The sequence below is a fragment of the Mesocricetus auratus genome, unplaced genomic scaffold (genome assembly GCF_017639785.1).
Source record: "Mesocricetus auratus isolate SY011 unplaced genomic scaffold, BCM_Maur_2.0 Super-Scaffold_100044, whole genome shotgun sequence".
NCBI lineage: Eukaryota > Metazoa > Chordata > Mammalia > Rodentia > Cricetidae > Mesocricetus > Mesocricetus auratus.
The window spans coordinates 1,824,719-1,842,939 of NW_024429221.1; the positions used below are offsets into that span (position 1 = coordinate 1,824,719).

Consider the following 18,221-nt stretch of genomic DNA (forward strand, 5'->3'; position numbering starts at 1 on the left):
TTTGCTTTTAACAGGCATGGAGGGGTCACAGCCCCTTCTTACACTTTGGCTTTGGTTTTGCTGGGAAGCTCAGAAGTGGGTGTTTGTGCTCAACTAATATGTTTTCTATGCTTTTTTTCCGATCATGATATTTTACTTTTTCTTTTTGCTTCATTGATTACATTGTAACCTTTTATTTTCATGTCAATTGTGCTTAGATTTTTATTGCATTTGTGTGTTTATGGTACGTTCCAAGTCTCTGCTAGAGCCGGGGTAGTAATGGGGGACAGAAAGACAAGGGCTTTTTGTTGCAGCCAGGCTACAGTGACACTTGTGTTCATAAATGGTTTTGTTGTTCTTGACCACCATGCAACTCTCTACCAGTTGCCAGAGGATGCCCTCTGCCCCTTGATTGTTTAAAACACATTTTTCCAGAACACACTCTGCCTGAAAAATGCTGGGAACCAGGAGGTGCAGTTTAGGCCAGTATTTCCTTTTAGTGGCCAGAGCAAAGCACAAAGTGCATCCTGTAACTAAACCAATGAGATCAAATCTCCCACGAGGCTCGGCGTTCAGCAAGTCTACTACACAGGTGGACATATAGCTGCCTCCTGCTTTCGGCAAACCCAACATGTAAAATCATCAGAGAGAGGGCAGTGATGGTCCACAACACCAAGGTGCTCACAGAGAGTCCTTTCAAAGAGCAACCGCCCTTAGATTATTGGAATTCACCTTTAGGAATCCAATTATCCAATTCCAGAAACACATTTGTGTCGTGAGGTACCATCCATCTGTGTGGTGACTCCTCAGGGGTTTACCCTACCTTTCTGTCCCCAGAGAGATGCACCGGCAGCACACTTGCCAGTGATGGGCAAACAGCAAGATTCGATCTAGGATCAAGTCACCCTGATTTGATATTCAGCTCCATCTTAGGTTTAGTGCCATACGGAGATTATCTAACAGCAGTCATTGGTATTACAGTAGTCCATTAGAGCTTGAGAGAGAACAGGAAAGACCAGAGGCACCAGGCCCAACGGCTCTGACAAGGCTCCTTCCCTACATTCCTAGCTGTTCCTGTTTGATGGTCAGTTTTCACTGGGCTAGCTCTGAAGACTTCTAAAGAGCACAGGCAATAATAGAGTGGATAATAGACTGAACCAAAACCCCCAAGGGTAGGCCAGGAGGAGCCCACCCTCCCACACTCTTCTGCTCGTCTCTATCCCTGGACACAAAAGCTAGGTCTGGTCTAGAGATGTGCAGGATGGAATCTGTGGTCATTCGGGCTGGAATGTCAAGGAGAGCAGAGGGGCGCTTGGAGGGGAAGAGCACAGGGTGGGGTACACTGTACTGTGAGTCAGGTCTCACCGCTCAGTAACTAAGCAACCTTGGGAGAATATATGAAACTCTCTGGGTTGTTCTTCTTGATCAAGTAAGTGGGGATAACATGTCCTTAGCAGATTTGTATTAAATTTGAAATTAGAAAGATGCAGGTACATCTGCTCGTATTCTTAGTGTAATCACGAAGGCACTAGAAGCCCCAAGTTGCATACAAATGCCGGATTTATTTTAAAGAAAATCTGGCTGCTTTAGGTGAACTTCTGAGGTCAGGAAATAATTTAAAAATTGGGTGGCTTGGGTCATGATAGGATATGTGGAATATTTGTGCCCAACATCTCTTACTTCCCCCTGATTGACAGTGTAGCTAGCCAGAGTGTGGAGACAGCATACGGTGAACATGGACAGTCAGCCTGTTAAAGGATTAGCCTTATCGTGGAATTAATAGGGACATTTGTCCCAATAAACTACAGAGTGATTGGAATGTAACAGAGGTGCATATTCAAGCCCTTTCTATGGGGAGGCATCAAATCTCCACCAGCCAATTTTAAAATACAACTAAAGCAAAGGATGCTGGCACACTTTTCAACCTGGTTGCGCTCTCTTTTGTCCTGAAGTCTGTTCTGGACTTCTAAACTAGCAAGACAATAACTTCAGTGTCTTCCAATTTAATAGTGAATGTAGCCATAATTAGAAATGATTGTGGGTGGGGTGTGGTGGCTCATGCCACAATCACAGCACCGAGAGGCTGAGGCAGGAGGGTGGTTTTGAGTTTGAAGTTGTCCTGGGCTTCCATGTAAGACTGTCTCAATAATGTCAGATAACTAACAACAAGAGAAGAATTGCAGGAGAATGCAGCCCCTTTCACAAACCTTCAGAATCATGCAGGGGTTGGCCCGGGTGTACATTATGATCCCATTGCTTTGTAGGGTTCTCAGGCGCAGAGCCAGCTTGAAGTCTTCTTCTTTGCTATCTTCAGAAAGCCGGTACTTGATGTAACTGTTTCCAGCAAAGCTGAGAGAAGTGTGTCCTGAAAAGACCATTCCGATAGCAAAAGTGTCCTTTTAAAATCCAGAAATAATCAGGGAACTATGAAGCCCCCCCCACACACACACCAGGAAAACTGATTACAGACCACAGAAGTTAAGGGTGGAGCCCAGGGGTCTTAATTAAAGCTGCCTCACAATTTTACATCATTACATTATTAACCAGTCAGCTACCAAAATCGTCCCTCTTGTCTCATGTTCAGAGCAACTTGGTAAACTCCATTTCTTAGGATCATTAGATTCTCAACGCCCTCTTTCCAAGCTCAGCATTATTAAAAGATATCATTTGATTGGCCCCCACCATTGTCTTCCCTTAGACATGTAAGAGTGTGGATGGGTCAGGCCGTGCATACCAGAAATCCCAGCAGAGGCTGCTGCAAGAGGCTCTCAAGCCTGCCTCGATGAGAAAGTGAGTTCATTGTCACCCTGGATGACTTATTCTCAAAATGAAAAAGCAAAGGAAAGCTGTAGCTGGATGATAGAGTGCTTGCCTCGCACGCATAAGGTCCTAAGTCAATCCCTCATAGTGGAAAAATAAAATTAAAAAGATTTTTCAATTTTGTGAATCAAGAAAAAGGCAGTGAAGCTACTGTCATGAAATGCTTGTACTCTTCAGGTATCCTAATACCAATGCGCCACTGGTGTCCGTTGTTGAAGAATGGAGGCCCTCTGCTGTCACGGTTCCATTTGCTAACCAGTAACTACAAGGCTTCCCTTCTTAGGCTCGCTTTCTCTCTGTGTCTCTGTCCCTGTCTCTGTCTCTGTCTCTCCCTCTCTCTCTCCAAAAAAGTATAGGCTTAAACTCGAAGGTTAGGAGAAAAAGGGTTTTCAGAGGAAAGCAAGGTACACTGGACAGCACAGCTATGGAGCTGTGGGCTTCTCCAGGAAGCTACCCCTTCTTAGACATAACTCCCCAAGACTTAGCCTCCTGGATTTAAATGTAGTCCAACTCACTTCACCTGATTCTGAACTTACCTGATTCTGAATTAACCCTCTTTTTAATTTCTTAACATTTTCTCCAACACAATGTTTGCCATAAACAGATCAATAGGCTTGTAGAGCGAAAAGCAGAGAGAATGGGAAGAAAGCAAAAGGGTGGTTGTTATCGTCAATCACAAGTTCTCTGTTTGGAAGCTGGTGGAAAGGGATGCTGTGTGCATGACATGCGCGTTGGGGTAGGGACACCTCAGTGACCCACTCAAGCTTCCTGGTTTTCCCTTCATTTCATGGGCATGTCTGTGCTGGACATAAACCGTTGTGAAGCTTGGTTCCCATTTTTATAATAGGACTTCTCTTTGCAAAGGCTGGACTTCTAAAACCCCTTGTTCAGCAAAGTGCTTTATACATCAGGCATGATAGCTCATATTCCCACGATTACTACTATGATTATCATCATTTGCATAACTTAATCATCACCCACAGCCATGCTGCTGGGTGTGTGTTAACAAGAAATAGTAACAAAATTTGTATCGGTGTGCCCTATTACAAAAGATGATCCTACTGATGTAGCAAATGAAGACACTTTTAGAAAAAAAAGAAGAGAAAATAAAGGGAAAGAAATGGAATAAGTGGTTAAAAATGTTAAGTTGGGTGGAGATCAGAAGTAGAAGATTACTTGGATGAAATGATGTAAATATTGATATTTCTTCTTTAAGATGCAAAGGTGGACATCTCAAGCAGGGAAGAGTTGGCTTACTTGGTGTTCAGGGCTGGGCTTATTCTATGGGAAACTGAAGAGACTGTCTCAGATCTATCTATTGTTAGCCTGGGTTTTTGTTGTTGTTGTTGTTGTTGTTATGTTTTGTTTCGTTTTTGCTACAGATTTGTGCAGCCTTCTGAGGCTCTCTGTCCATAAAGCAACACTCTGTCTTCCATAACTTCACACTCAAATCTGCCATGCAACAAAACTGTGGACCCATGATATGGCCTCCACTTTACCCAAGAGGCTCTGTCTTCCTATCTCATTAGCACGGACTGGCTGTGACACATCTCAACTAAACATTAGGGTGAACACAGGCCATTTGCTATTCCAATAGTAAGTGTTGTATGCACATACATGTGTTTTCTGGAAGGACCTGGGCAGAGTCCTTCACACAAGGAAAATGTTACAAGAGTAGGAGATCCAACCCTGACTTGTCCATACCACCTTGTACCTGAGCACTCTCCAAGCTTTCCTGGTGGACACTGGCAGAGAAATGGTCTCCTGCTGGCCTCGTAACCCACACATTGCATGTCCTCCGGACATGGCTTCTCCACACAGGGATCACTGGACCCTGGGCACACACCTCCTGTGGCAAAGGCAGAAGAAGCATGGTCAGGATTCTAAAAGACTCATCACCGAATTTATGGATCATAAGAAATTGTCAAGGCCTGGGCCGTGTGTGATTTCTAGTGAGCTGCAAAGGGGTCACCCAGAAGCATGCGCATCAGAATGGTCAACACTGGGTTTGGGTACCCATCACAGATTGCCGTATCTGTCACCATTTCCATGGCAGACTGGACCAATTTCAGCTGAAGAAAGAGCACCGCACCAGGACTCTGCCAGGCGGTACTGAAGGTTTCCAGCATCCTAGTAGTCGCTTGTGAGCACTGTGGGCTTATCTGTCTTCTGCAGCTCTTACTACTCTGAAAAACTTGAGGGCAGACTATAAGAATTGTTAGCTGTTGGTTCAGGGGGGGGGAGAAAGGGAGGGGGAGTGGTGTGGGAGGGAAGAGAGAAGGGTGGTGAGTCCACATTACTAAATGGAAGTCTAGCTGTAAATTGTGAGAGCACAGCTCATTTTGTTTCCCAATCCTTTCTGCCACATGGTATTTTATTGATTACCTATAAGGAGACCCTGACGGCTATCAAAAAAAAAAAAAAAAAGAGAGGCAGAAGTATCCTTGGCTGAGTCAGGCTTCCACTCCACTGCTCTAGTCATGCTTGGTGTAATGAAAGTTTAATCCCTTAGAAGGGAAATCCCTGAAGGAAGATTAAAGCAAACTAGGGCCCAGGTGAATTAGGTCACAAGGAGGGTGAAGGCAGGTATGGCTTGCCTATTGAAAGAAATGTGCTTTCCACAGGCTCCAGGATATTGGAACTGTATTTAGGACTTTTTCAACCTGGAAGAGTTTAAGTGGCAAAGGACTCTTGAAAAAAATGAATCAACTAAAATCAACCTTCAAATGCAGTGCGATTCCTTAGTGGGTTAGTGTTCTCACTGGAGTGCTTTCCCACTGAAGGAGGAACACGCCAGACTTTAGCTGCTCCCTTTGTTGGTGGGAGCTGGTCCTTGAACACACTCCTCTCCACCATGCCTTCCCTGGTCATTAAGGCTGTCCCATGATAGTCATCTCTTTGTCCCGAAGAAAGCAAGAATGTGGTGCTAACCACCTACAAACATCTTTGGAGCTATAGTTTCCCCAGAGGAGCATCTTGCTAGTACTAGCAAATTCAGGATAAATCCCATTAGTCATAGCTACAGCCCAGTTGCAAAAATCACTCTTGGTACTGATCTGACTCTCAGTCTTAGAAGATGAACGAATTTTAAACTGCATATTTAGAATGAACTCTACCATGCTTCCATAAGATCCAGTGCCTCAAAATGTATCTTGAGATTTATCCCCCATCCCAAATCTTCATGTTTTTCATATATTTATCAGTATTGGTAGAATATCAACTGATGTCTGACCATCTCACAAACCACTTCAAGAGTTCTGATGACCAGCTTTAAAATAGCTTTAGGCATATTTATTCAACACATAATAACTTGTTGAATTCATTCAACACAAAAACTAAAAACATTAATTCAATAAAGTAACTGAGACCAACGAGTTAATAAGCCAGGGCCCACAAAGATGACGGAAAGCAATATCCACAGACATGAAACACACACACACACACACACACACACACACACACACACACACACACGCACGCACGCACGCACACACACACACTCTACCCCTCAGATCACTGTTTTGGCAGGTATGTAGGATCAAGGGATGTCCCAAGACAGGGTTGCTGTCTCCTGGGAGAACGTCAGAGCTCTTCATAAGAAGGGGGTTTATCCATCACCCTTTACAATTGCCACAAACAACATAAAATACCTTGGGGTAATGCTAACCAAACAAGTGAAAGACCTGTATCGTAAGAACTTTGAATCTTTAAAGAAAGAAATTAAAGAAGCCCTCAGAAAATGGAAAGATCTCCCATGCTCTTGGATAGGTAGGATCAATGTAGTAAAAATGGCAATCCTGCCAAAAGCAATCTACAGATTCAATGCAATCCCCATTAAAATCCCAGCACAGTTCTTCACAGACCTTGAAAGAACAATAATCAATTTTGTATGGAAAAACAAAAGACCCAGGATAGCCAAAACAACCCTGTTCAACAAGGCAACGTCCGGAGGCATCACCATCCCTGACCTCAAGCTCTATTATAGAGCTATAGTCCTGAAAACAGCTTGGTATTGGCACAAAAATAGACAGGTAGACCAATGGAATCGAATTGAAAACCCGGGTATTAATCCACACACGTACGAACATCTGATCTTTGACAAAGAAGCTAAAAATATACAATGGAATAAAGAAAGCATCTTCAACAAATGGTGCTGGCATAATTGGAGACTGGCATGTAGAAGAATGCAGATCGATCCATGTCTATCGCCATGCACAAAACTTAAGTCCAAATGGATCAAAGACCTCAACATAAATCCAGCCACACTGAACCTCTTAGAAGAGAAAGTGGGTGGTACCCTTGAACGAATTGGTACAGGAGACAGCTTCCTGAACATAACACCAGTAGCACAGGCAGTAAGATCAACAATTAATAAATGGGACCTACTGAAACTGAGAAGCTTCTGTAAGGCAAAGGACACAGTCAGCAAGACAAAAAGGCAGCCCACAGAATGGGAAAAAATATTCACTAATCCCACATCTGACAGAGGGTTGATCTCCAAAATTTACAAAGAACTCAAGAAGCAAGTCTCCAAAACACCAAAGGACCCTATTAAAAAGTGGGCTGCAGAACTAAATAGAGAGTTTTCAATAGAGGAGTCTAAAATGGCTGAGAGGCACTTGAGAAAGTGCTCAACATCCTTAGCCATCTGGGAAATGCAAATCAAAACAACTCTCAGATACCATCTCACCCCTGTCAGAATGGCTAAAATCAAAAACACCAATGACAATTTATGCTGGAGAGGATGTGGTGAAAGGGGGACACTCCTCCATTGCTGGTGGGAGTGCCAACTGGTTCAGCCACTTTGGAAATCAGTGTGGAGATTCCTCAGAAAAATGGGAATAAACCTACCACAAGACCCAGCAACTCCACTCTTAGGCATATATCCAAAAGATGCCCATTCATACAACAAAGATGTCTGTTCCACTATGTTCATAGCAGCTTTATTTGTAATTGCCAGAACGTGGAAGCAACCTAGATGTCCCTCACCCGAAGAGTGGATAGAGAAAATGTGGTACATCTACACAATGGAGTACTATTCAGCAGAAAAAATAATGGAATCATGAGATTCGCAGGCAAATGGATGACACTAGAAGAAACCATCCTGAGTGAGGTAACCCAGTCACAAAAAGAGAAACATGGCATGTACTCTCTCATATATGGATTATAGACATAGATCTGGGGAGTGCCAGCCTACAATCCTATGGCCAGAGAGTCTGGGAAACAGAAACTTTATTTAGTGGCTGATCGAAGAAGAGGCAGACTCCCTTGGTTAAGTACTGAGCTGAACTCAAGAAAGCCAGTAACAGAGAGGGAGGACTGAGGATCAAAGGGATTAAGACTGGGCTGGTTTAACCCCCAGAAACAGCTGACCAGACAAAGGTTAACTCTTGAATCCCAGGCATTAGCCTGGGAAGCCAGCATGGGACTGATCAAGACCCCTGAATCTGGGTGTCAGTGAAGAGGCCTAGGGAATCTATTGAGCCTTGGGCAGCAGATCAGTACCCATCCCAAGTATACACACGGACTTTGGATTCCAATAGAACAATGTGAGGTGCACTCTCACCCAGAACTCTTGGGAAAGGGTCTAGGCCCTGCCCTATATGAAATGACACACTATGGACACCCCCATGGAGGGCCTCACCCTCCCTGGAGAAATGAGAGGATAACGGGGGGGGGGGGGGGGGGGGGGAGGGCACGGGAGGAAGGGAGGGAATGGGAGAGGGACCTGGAACTGACTTGTGAAGCAACCTTGATTCTTATCTAAATTTAAACTGGAAAATAAAATTTAAAATAAAAAATAAAAAAAAAAGAAGGGGGTTTATCCTGATTGTCTCAGAAGACCCTTCCAGCTAGCAGTAACTTCCAAGAGGACCCCCATGCAATAGTTTATGTGTAGAAATCTGTAGCTCTCAATCCATTACACTCCTTTTACCTTTCTGTTTCAGTACACTCAGGGATGCCATCTCTATATTTCACTACATTTTTGACATACCGCTGTAGAAATGACATTCATTATCTGTTACTGTTTTATGTTACTGATACAGTTCTAAGAAACATTACATTCTCCAAACTCTGATTGAAAAGCCGCCACTTCAAAGAAGAAAAGATGGCTAGGTAAGTTTAGACATGTGACGGGAATGATATTTATTACCACACAAGTTGTAATAATATTTAAAAATAACATTTAAGAAACAAAACCAAACATTTATGAGCGTGTCTAAGGAAAGATACAAAGATTTTCAGAGAGAATCCAGCACTGAGGCATTTCTACATTTTATTCATGTTTGGCCTGTCACGGTCACGCTCATCATGATGATTGGCACAGGACTTTTCACTTGATCCGCCAGATCTCTGACGCTGAGATAAGGCACAAATTCACTTACCAGAAATTGCATTTCAAGCCCACCGCTCTTTTTCTTCCTGAGGCTTTGTGTCGCAATACACAGAAGTGCATATAATTAAACCACAACGACCGATTAATGAATGTTTTAGATACAGCCCCCACTGGGGAAAAGCAGCATGTGTATGTATGAAAAGTAGTAATACAAATAGAACAAGTGAATTATAAAGTGAATGACTATTCAGTATGTAACGATGTACACGTGTCTTCATTCTATCTGCTTGCGACCTCGAGCACTCCTTCCTTCTTTGAGCTTTTAATAAGCTCCTCATTGGGAAGGGGGCATTTTTGGATAAGGAAAGTAACTCTGTCTGTTTGAGGCACCTGGCGGGGGGCAGGGGCGGTCCTTTGCCCTCATTTCAGCCTGGGATCTGCTTAGTCACAAATAAACAGTCAGTCCAGCAGCCGGTCAGGGAGCTGGCTCACAGGCTCCTGCTCTGGTGGCTTACGGAGCTCTGAATGCAAAGCAGAACCTGCAGGCCAGTCTACATTCAGTATGCTCCTTTGGCAAGATGTGGTTAGCTCAACAAGTTTATTCCACGTAGAGGTATAGAATCATTGAAAAGCAGCTTTTTTTTTTTTTTCTGAGCAGGAGTCTCCACATCTAACACAGCAATTCCTTGTTCTCTGAAAAGTGTCTTAGAAAGCTGGTCCTTTCTGAAGCATGCATTGTCTGAGGGGCGTGGCTTCCAGTGTTGATTCTGAAATGAGCCATGGGCTTCTGGCCTCTGATGGACCTGTCTGTGTCTCGGGAACACTGGGGATAAATGCTCTTCTCAGCAGAGGTCTAAAATAGTCTCGGTACACAGAATGCATCCTGTGTGGGTCCTGAGGGGTGAACTGATTTTAGAAATCCCATGTTTATGTCATTCCTTCTCAGGCAACTGTGCACACCTATTATTGTTAAGAGCCTTAAAGACGCTCTCTCTGGTGGCGGAAAGAGCCTCATCAGCTCCTGAGTACCAGTTAAGAGATGACAGTGTCAACTCCTGTTGGCTTCTGGGAGGACGTTTATCTTATTAACTATCATTAAATAATCCAGGTTTAATGAACTTGTGCCATGCTCCCTGACAGCTCAGGGAGTGGGGGCCATAGATCTGCAGGCTCTGCATCTCCATCCATCTATCAACGGGGAGTGAACCTGAAGGGAGACGTCTCCCACTCTATCAAGCCAAATGACTCCATTTGTCCCATGCCAGTGTAGGGAGCCTCTGTCACAACACAAAGCAGGAAGAATAAACTCCATTTCCTGCTTCCAGGTCCCCCAGGGAAAGGATGAAGTATGGGAGACAAGGGCCCTGACCCTTTGGACAAGTTGAAGACCTGGCTTGTTATTTCACTTATTTGCTCTGTGGTCTTGGACATGCTGCTTAGCTTTTCTGGACTGTGACCGCCTTTCAGAAAATCAGGACAAAGATTCTCCGCAGTGTCCTGAAAAGTGAATGGCCAGTGCATGAGAAAAGAAATCTACAGAAAACTTTGAAAGGGGCGGTAAAAGTGGTGATGCTAACACAAACAGCAGAGACCTGTGTCTGCTGCCTGACTTGAGTCAGGTTTGCAGACAGAGGTGATATGGAATACCGTGTGTACCGGAGGTGTGAAATTAGTCCTGGAGCCTTTTATATTTCAGGTTTGTGGGCTTGTGTGGCTATGTGTCTACACTTCCAACCTCAGCCCAGGTAGAGCCCTCCTGCCTTCTCTAATCCATGGTTAGCTCTTGCCTTCTCCACCCTGTGCACAATCCAAAGCCATTCTTTTTCCCACCGTAGGTAGAGTCCTCCCCGACCTTCTCCACCTCAGGTACCACCCTTCACCTCCACCTCAGGTACAATCCCTCACCATACCCCCTTTGGACATGGCCCCCTCACATTCTGCAGTATCAAGTACAGCCTCTGCCATGTGCACCTCAGGCACACCCTACCATACCTATGTCATGCACAGTCCCTCAGCCATGTCCTCCTCAGGTAGCATCCTGTCAAGTCTGTCCGAGAACGTGCGGAGGGTGTTGGGGATTGACAACACAGAGGCTCTTTACCGATGTAAAGAAAACTTTAAGCAGGCCCCAAAAAGGCTCAAAAAAACTTCCCAAGAAAGGCCACCCTCCAGAAAAGCTTCTGCTCTCTCCTCTCCCCTAGCTGGTTCTGCTCTGACACCAAAAACTGATCTGGGCGTGTCAGAAGAGACGGTTAGTCTTTGGACAAGGTCGAGGTCAGGGCGGTTTCCGTGGCCAGGCCTTTTCCAGGAACTTATTGCCCCGGGCATTGTATTGTTTTTAGTAAACATGTCTTACAGCTGCCTACTCCCAGGCCGAAGGGGAAGTGGGTCTCTGCTCAAGGTCTGGTGTCTCCACAGCGTCCCCTACTTATTCCACCTCAAACATATCTGTTTCCTCTCCCCTTCCTCCTCCTTCTCCCCTGACTCCTCTTGGCAATCTTCCCTACCTCAGTTGTGGTGTGTTCTTCACACACCAGGGGAACGTTTCCACTTGCTGAAGTTCTTCTCAGGTGGAAATTCTGGTCTCCTTCTCCAGCGCTGACACAGGGGAGCCGCCTGAGTTGGGGCTTTCCTGCAGTGCAAAGGGTGGGTCCCTGGCGACTTGCAATTTTCCCTTCCATGTTTGCGATTCACCTCATTGCTGCAGTGTTCCCACACCCCTTGGGACCTGTCTGATCCAGCAGCATCCAGTTACGACTGCTGAGCTGCCACTTGCAGCTGAGTCCACTTCTTGGTGTATGTCACTACCTCATGATGCTGAAGAACCCAGTAACTCACGCTAAATCCCCAGCCCCAGACCCAGCTGAGATGCTGTCCTGGTAAATACTGTGTAAGTCAGTGAGACGCCTTCTTGATTCACAGGCTGCAAGAAGATATGGGATACAGTCTCCTGAGAATCCAGATTTGAAGCAGTCTATATGGCTCTCCAAGAAGCAGAGACATGCCCAGGCTATAGTATGCTTGGCTCAGTCATTTTTTTAAATATTATTTTACTAATGGGCAACCTTGGTTTTATTGAAGACATCCTCCCTGGAGCCATCTTGTCCTCAGACAATTAGCACCAACAAACTAGCCCAAGAACAAACTCAAGTCAGAATTCTTTTTTACTTTAAAAAAGCTCAAAGCCAAGTTTCAAGTGTTACACTGCCTCGGGATCCCTCATTTTATTTTTACTATAGTTGTTAGAATGCATCACTATGGCCATCTACCAACAGGCTCTCCTTCCCTAGCCTACAGCAACCATTCCAAGGACTGTTCTTGCCCCTTCCCATGCAGCCCAGCCCAGCTCTGCTACCTTCTGGACACCAGGATGCTGTCTAGGCTTCATGGGGATAAGGACTGTGCCAACTATTTCTCCAAGCACCCTCACACCCTGCCCAAAGCTTTTCTCTTCATTGATCTCTTTGTTCAACACACATCTCTGATTGGCAAAATCCCATCAGCAAAAAAACCCCTGCTTTCCATGTCTTTCTTTGACTCCTCCAGCTAAAACTGATCCTTCTCTATATCTCCTTCCCTTCTTTATAGCTCCTCTATGGCCCGATTAGGCCCCTTCTTCCCCTCGGTAGCATGCAGTTGTTTATATCAAGGACTAAAAGAGTGGTACACAGTGGTGTACAGTCATCTGGAGAGCCCCTGGGCTGGTGCTTAAAGCTTAGCTGAATTTCCATACGAGGGATAAAGCAGGCTACCTGCAGTGTGGAGAGGTTGGGCTGGGTGGCCTCCAAGCTCATTCTCTAGTTACACAGAGGTAGCAAAGTACTGTACTAACAGCTGCTTCCAGTAAGACGGCCAGATATGAATCTTTGTCCAGCAAACATTTATGAGCTCTCAGCTGTGAGCCTGTCAATAGATGTTTCCTAGTCTCAGTTTCTTTAGTTTTTGAAGAAAGATGATGATAGGTCCTTTATAGGGTCACACGTGTTCAACGTAATTCTAGAGACAGAATTGGAAACTGGTCCTGGAGCAACAAATATTAATTGTTCGTCCACTCCCGCTTCGATCTGTGGTTGAACTGTACACTTCTTTTTCCATGCCTTGGCTCTCACACTCTTCATTTGGAACCCTCCCCTGTGGCCACCTGTCTAATTCTAGGCATTCTGCCAGGCCCCACTCAGGTCCCAGTGAGGCAGGATAGAAAGACAGGAGAATTATAAGGAACTTGGAGGAAAAAGGAAACCCTCATCTCCCACTGTCTGGTTAAGGCCTCTTGCCAGGTAAAAATCAAGAATTCTGGTACAAGTAATAGTCACTGTAAAGACTGCCAGCATAGAGACAATATTCCTACTAAGAATATTGAAATAATTAACTTAGCTTAAGGTCTGTCTGAGTGCCTATGGCCTCTAGAGGGCCTCCCCCTCTTCTGGATATTTATTGAGATTGTCACAGACAAGTAGACTGGCTCTGTTGATGGTGGATCAGGATGCCCAACTTCCTGCATCCTTGGCATCCCGGGTTTTATCTCTTCAACTATAGTCCTATGCAATAAACCTTAAGAATCACCTTGTGATCTTGTTTAAATTCCTTAAGCAATCTTTCAACTGCAATAACTTCAAAAACATTCAATTACTATGGATCACTGTGAAAAAGATAATGAACTGTGATTGTCCTTTGCAAAGCCAGCACCTAGGCTTCCGGGTCTCACTTTCTCCTTGTGTCCCTTAGCTTAAGATCTCGTCAAATCCTTCACAAGCTCCACCTCTACACTCACAATCGCTCTTTCTGAATTCATTTCTTTGCTTAAATGTCTATTTCAGGCGTTATCCAACAGGAGACGAGATAAGGGAACTCCTCAGGCTGCCCATCTCCACCACAGCTGAAGCCGTCACTTCTAGCGCCCAGGTGCTGCTCTGCAAAGCTGCCGTGCCCTCCCTTGCTGGTGGAGGGCAGGGCTGCTGTCTCCTTCATCTCTGTCTATCATGGAGCACCACTCATGGAAATGTCCCATTCTGTTTCTTATTTGAATAACTATGACTGTGCTTCTGCCACAGCTCCTGTAAACACATTGACTTTAAAATGCTGATGGTCACCTTGGGAGCCTGTTCTAGACAGCACGTCCTTTTTGATGTATTTCTATTTCGTAATTTTTGAGCAGCTACTGAAAAATTTAGAAAGAGGATAATCAGCATAGCCCAGCGCGTTGTTTTGACGCCCTTCCTTTTGCTTACCCATGGGAGGCCCATGACATCTATCACTCCCTATTTAACTTGATGTCAGACTCCCTGACTGGCATGCCAATGCTCATTGACTACTTGACGCTTCCATGGAGTCATCTCAGGACATCAGAACTCTGCATCTCTCTAGCTCTGTTCAAAGGAGCTGTTTCATGGTGGCTGGGATATAATGAGCTTATTTGGCAGTAAAATTCACATTGGGTTTCACTTGTTAGCACAACTCAGCATTTTGGTTCAAGATGCTAATGATGATAATTGGACCCAAAAATCTGCATGAGAAAAAGATGAGCTGGAAGTTGGGAGGGGGTGGAGTACTGAGGCCAGCCCTGTATAAACATCACTCTGTAGCCCCGAATGATCACTACATTCATTTATCATGCTAATTATTCCACCAAGTGGTGGGAAAGACCATTTAATGAATCTGTCAGTCTCCCAGGATAAACAGAAGAACAGCCACAGTAGTGTGTGAGTTAGAGCAAGGGTGTGTGTGTGTGTGTGTGTGTGTGTGTGTGTGTGTGTGTTCGTGTTGGGGAGAGGAATATCTGTGATCCTTCATTTTTAATAAGTGAAAAGATGCCTCAAAAGTTAGCACCTGCCAACTTTTTATATTCCTTTACTATATTTTCACTTAAACAGAAACTTTTGAAGAAGTGAGGGGAACAATAGCTTGCCCCTTGAGCCTGAGGGAGCATTTATTCTTTAACTTGTGATGTTCCTCCATGTCTGGCTTCCTCCTCATCAGCAGTAGAGGCACACGTGTCGATAGACTCCTGGCCTACTGTCCATGCCTGAGTATGAGGCATGGCACCCACAGCAAGCCTGTTGCAAACTGTGTCTGAGACACTGTCTATCTTCCTGGGATCACACTGACCACTCTACTAGGAAACAGAGTAATTGAGACCGCTTGTGGAGCATATGCCGATGAGAAGCTGATTTGTATAAAAAGAAAGGTAATTGCTATTATGATGGAGATGTGTTACTTCTTTTTTTTGTCACTGAGACAAAATATGTGAGCAAACCAAGCTGCAAATGAAATGTTTGGTTTGGCTCGTGGTTTCAAATGTTTTGATCCACTGTGAGTTTCCCCACTGCTTGAGGTAAAAGAGAGAGCATCGTGGTCTTAAGAGAGTGGTGGAGCGGAGTTGCTTACCTCCAGGCAGCCAGGAATCAGCAAGACACAGAAAAGAATCAAGGACAAGGCATTCTCTTCACAGGTATGCCGGTGACCTTCACAGGTATGCCCCAGTGACCTTCCATCTGTCAGAGCCACCACTAACAGATTATTCAACTATGAAGATTTTAGAAGCAGCATGTTCCAGTCACCTCCTCAAAGCACAACAGTAGGGACTGAGGTGGTAGGACAGAGGAAGCACTTTCTATGTAAACATGAGGGCCCGAATGCTGAGTTCACATTCCCCCAAACATACATAAGATCCCAGAGCACAGACTTCAGAGACGGGGAATACCAGGGTCACGCTTGCTAGGTAAGTTAGTCAAGGTGGCAAGCTCTAGAGTCAGCAAAAGACCCCGCCTCAGTATATAAAGTGCAGAGAGAATAAGAAAGATGCCTGGCATCTGACCTTCACACTCATACACACACACACACACACACACACACACACACACACACACACACTTTTAAAAAATTCCATCAGCTGGAAACCAAGCCTTTTACACACAGGTCTTGAAGAAACAGTCTCTGATCTGTGTCTAACCAGTGTGAGATCACACTGCGGTCTTGGCCAAGACACATGCTCTCTTGTTGGAGGTTATCCTTGAATTATCTACTAAGCCAGATATTTTTATCTCTATTTACTACTCCATTTTAGAATTCTTCTTTTCCGATTCATTTTAAGACTGACTTAGAGCTGAGGGCTGTCCTGACCAAGCCTACTCTCACAAGAGAAAGGCTTAGTGAGCACTCAGAAAGCCTTCTCTTACCCACCCAAGGGGCAGAGTCACAAAACCAATAGCATTCCTGGTGTACTGAGAGTAGTAAGATTTAAGAGGACAATAGGGGTCTTGGGTGGAGACATCACCTTGAAACATTGCATTTAGAATACCAAAATAATATATAAACCACAGAGCAAGTCCATTGCCTTAAAACAATCAATCAATCAATTGCTATATCTTTCCTATAAAGGTACTTTGCTAAGCTGGCTAATCTCCATTGCTTTAACTCATATTTATATCTGAAGAGCCCCCATGTTTGGTCTCTGCGGACACATATCACACAGGGCTTCCCTCAGTCACAGGAGGGATGCTTGCTTTATATTCCTGAACTTCTTTCCAGCAGCAGGTGCTTGGGAGCCGGCCTCAGCATCACTGGCTCTGAAGGAGGCTGTGTGATTTTCGTTTGGAGTCTCCACTGTCTAGCACATTGCTGCCTCAAAGCATTTTGCTTTTCCCTGAGTTCTCAGGGTCCGAGGATGGATGTGTCGCTGCGGTTTCCCTGCAGAGTTTTCCCTGTCTTGTCCTGAACTCCTTCTGAACCCTGCTGTGAATCATGGCTTCTCTAGCATAGCTTTGGTGCATAAATCAGCTTGTCTGCAAAGGACATCTAGACAAGGCCTGGACAGCTGGCACTCATAAATTGTGCATGGTGGTGGCATCTGCCAGAAATGCATTTCCCCTAGCATGCTCGTGCTGACTTACTTTGCAGCTGAAGCACATATGTTACAGGTCTGGCCATCACTGCATCTACCGGATGAAAAATATAAACCAAAGTCACTCATTCCAGAGGGCAAGTGTCCACTTTTCTAGGAAGCTCTGAGGCTGTCAGAATGGCTCCTGCAGGGAGTTGAGGCCTCTAACTCTCCCTTTGATGAGTGTTTCCTCCAAACTGAAACCACAATTGTGCTTAAAGAGACCCGAGTTGCTGCCTGTCCCCAGCTATCCACAGGGATGCTTTATAAACGGCTTCTCTTCAGGCCGTAGTCCCCGTGGACCAAGTTCATACTGGAAAGAGCAACTCCAGGACGGCTGTTTCAGAGGAAGGCTGAAAATTTATGACTCCCAAGTCAAAGACAGGGAAAGGGCAAGAGAGAACAATTCTTCTCACTGATTATTGAGGGCTTGTGACTGTACAACTCCGACCTTTGCCCAGCCAAGGTCAAGGTTCAATGACAAGCAGGAAGCTTAGTCTGTGTAGCTCGGAGGCTAGCCTGCCCCTTGACCGAGCTCTCAGACATCTGGCTGTTTATCTGGGAGGCAAATGGTGCTGCTGTTAACCTGTGCTACAGCTTCCTAACGCATTGCCAGCAGCGCCCTCTAGCCCCCCTCCCCGGCTTTGCACCCTTTGTAAAGGACGTACCCCACATATCCCGCGCCGTCACTTCCCCTCTAATCAGTGGATGGCCCCTGCTGCCTCGGGGTCCTCTCTAATTCTTCATCCTAGCTAATGGCTGAGGGTGCACATGGCCCTCTCTGGTCTCATTTGTCATGGCTGCCACTTCCTTCCAGAGAGGGAAGTGCTTTCATTCTCTTTGGGGTGGGTTCCTCTCTCATCCTTTAAACTTCCCTCAGGCAAGCAAGCCCTCCACTGCTCTCCACCTGAGTTTATCTCTGCCTACAGGCTTCTGCCCCTCACTGGGCCTGCTGCAGGGGGTTTATACACCAACAGTGAGGTCGAGGTAGGTGTCAGCAGAGGGTTGCAGCATTTCATGAACTGACACACACAATGACATCCACGGGCACTTGGAAGTGGCCATCACTCCCACACTAAGCTGTAGCTCCACGGCTATGGGGCCAGCTTTTGCAGTTTCTTGTTTCTTTTGCAGCCCTAGCATCTATCCCAGATGTTGGGCAAGTGAGAACTACTGTTTGAATGAGCAGTTTACTGCAGAGTGGCG

General features: G+C 45.3%; 1 protein-coding gene across 6 annotated transcripts in view; it reads right to left on the reverse strand.

Moving 5' to 3' along the window:
* Positions 1-18,221, reverse strand: part of Fat3 (FAT atypical cadherin 3) — a 576,218-nt gene that overhangs the window by 29,959 nt on the left and 528,038 nt on the right. For all 6 annotated transcript variants that reach the window (XM_040735214.1, XM_040735213.1, XM_040735217.1 and 3 more), the window contains 2 exons: positions 4,514-4,648; positions 2,187-2,344 (listed from right to left, as the gene is read on the reverse strand). In XM_040735214.1, coding sequence (XP_040591148.1) covers positions 2,187-2,344; positions 4,514-4,648 — 293 coding nt within the window. The remainder of the gene's footprint in view (positions 1-2,186; positions 2,345-4,513; positions 4,649-18,221) is intronic.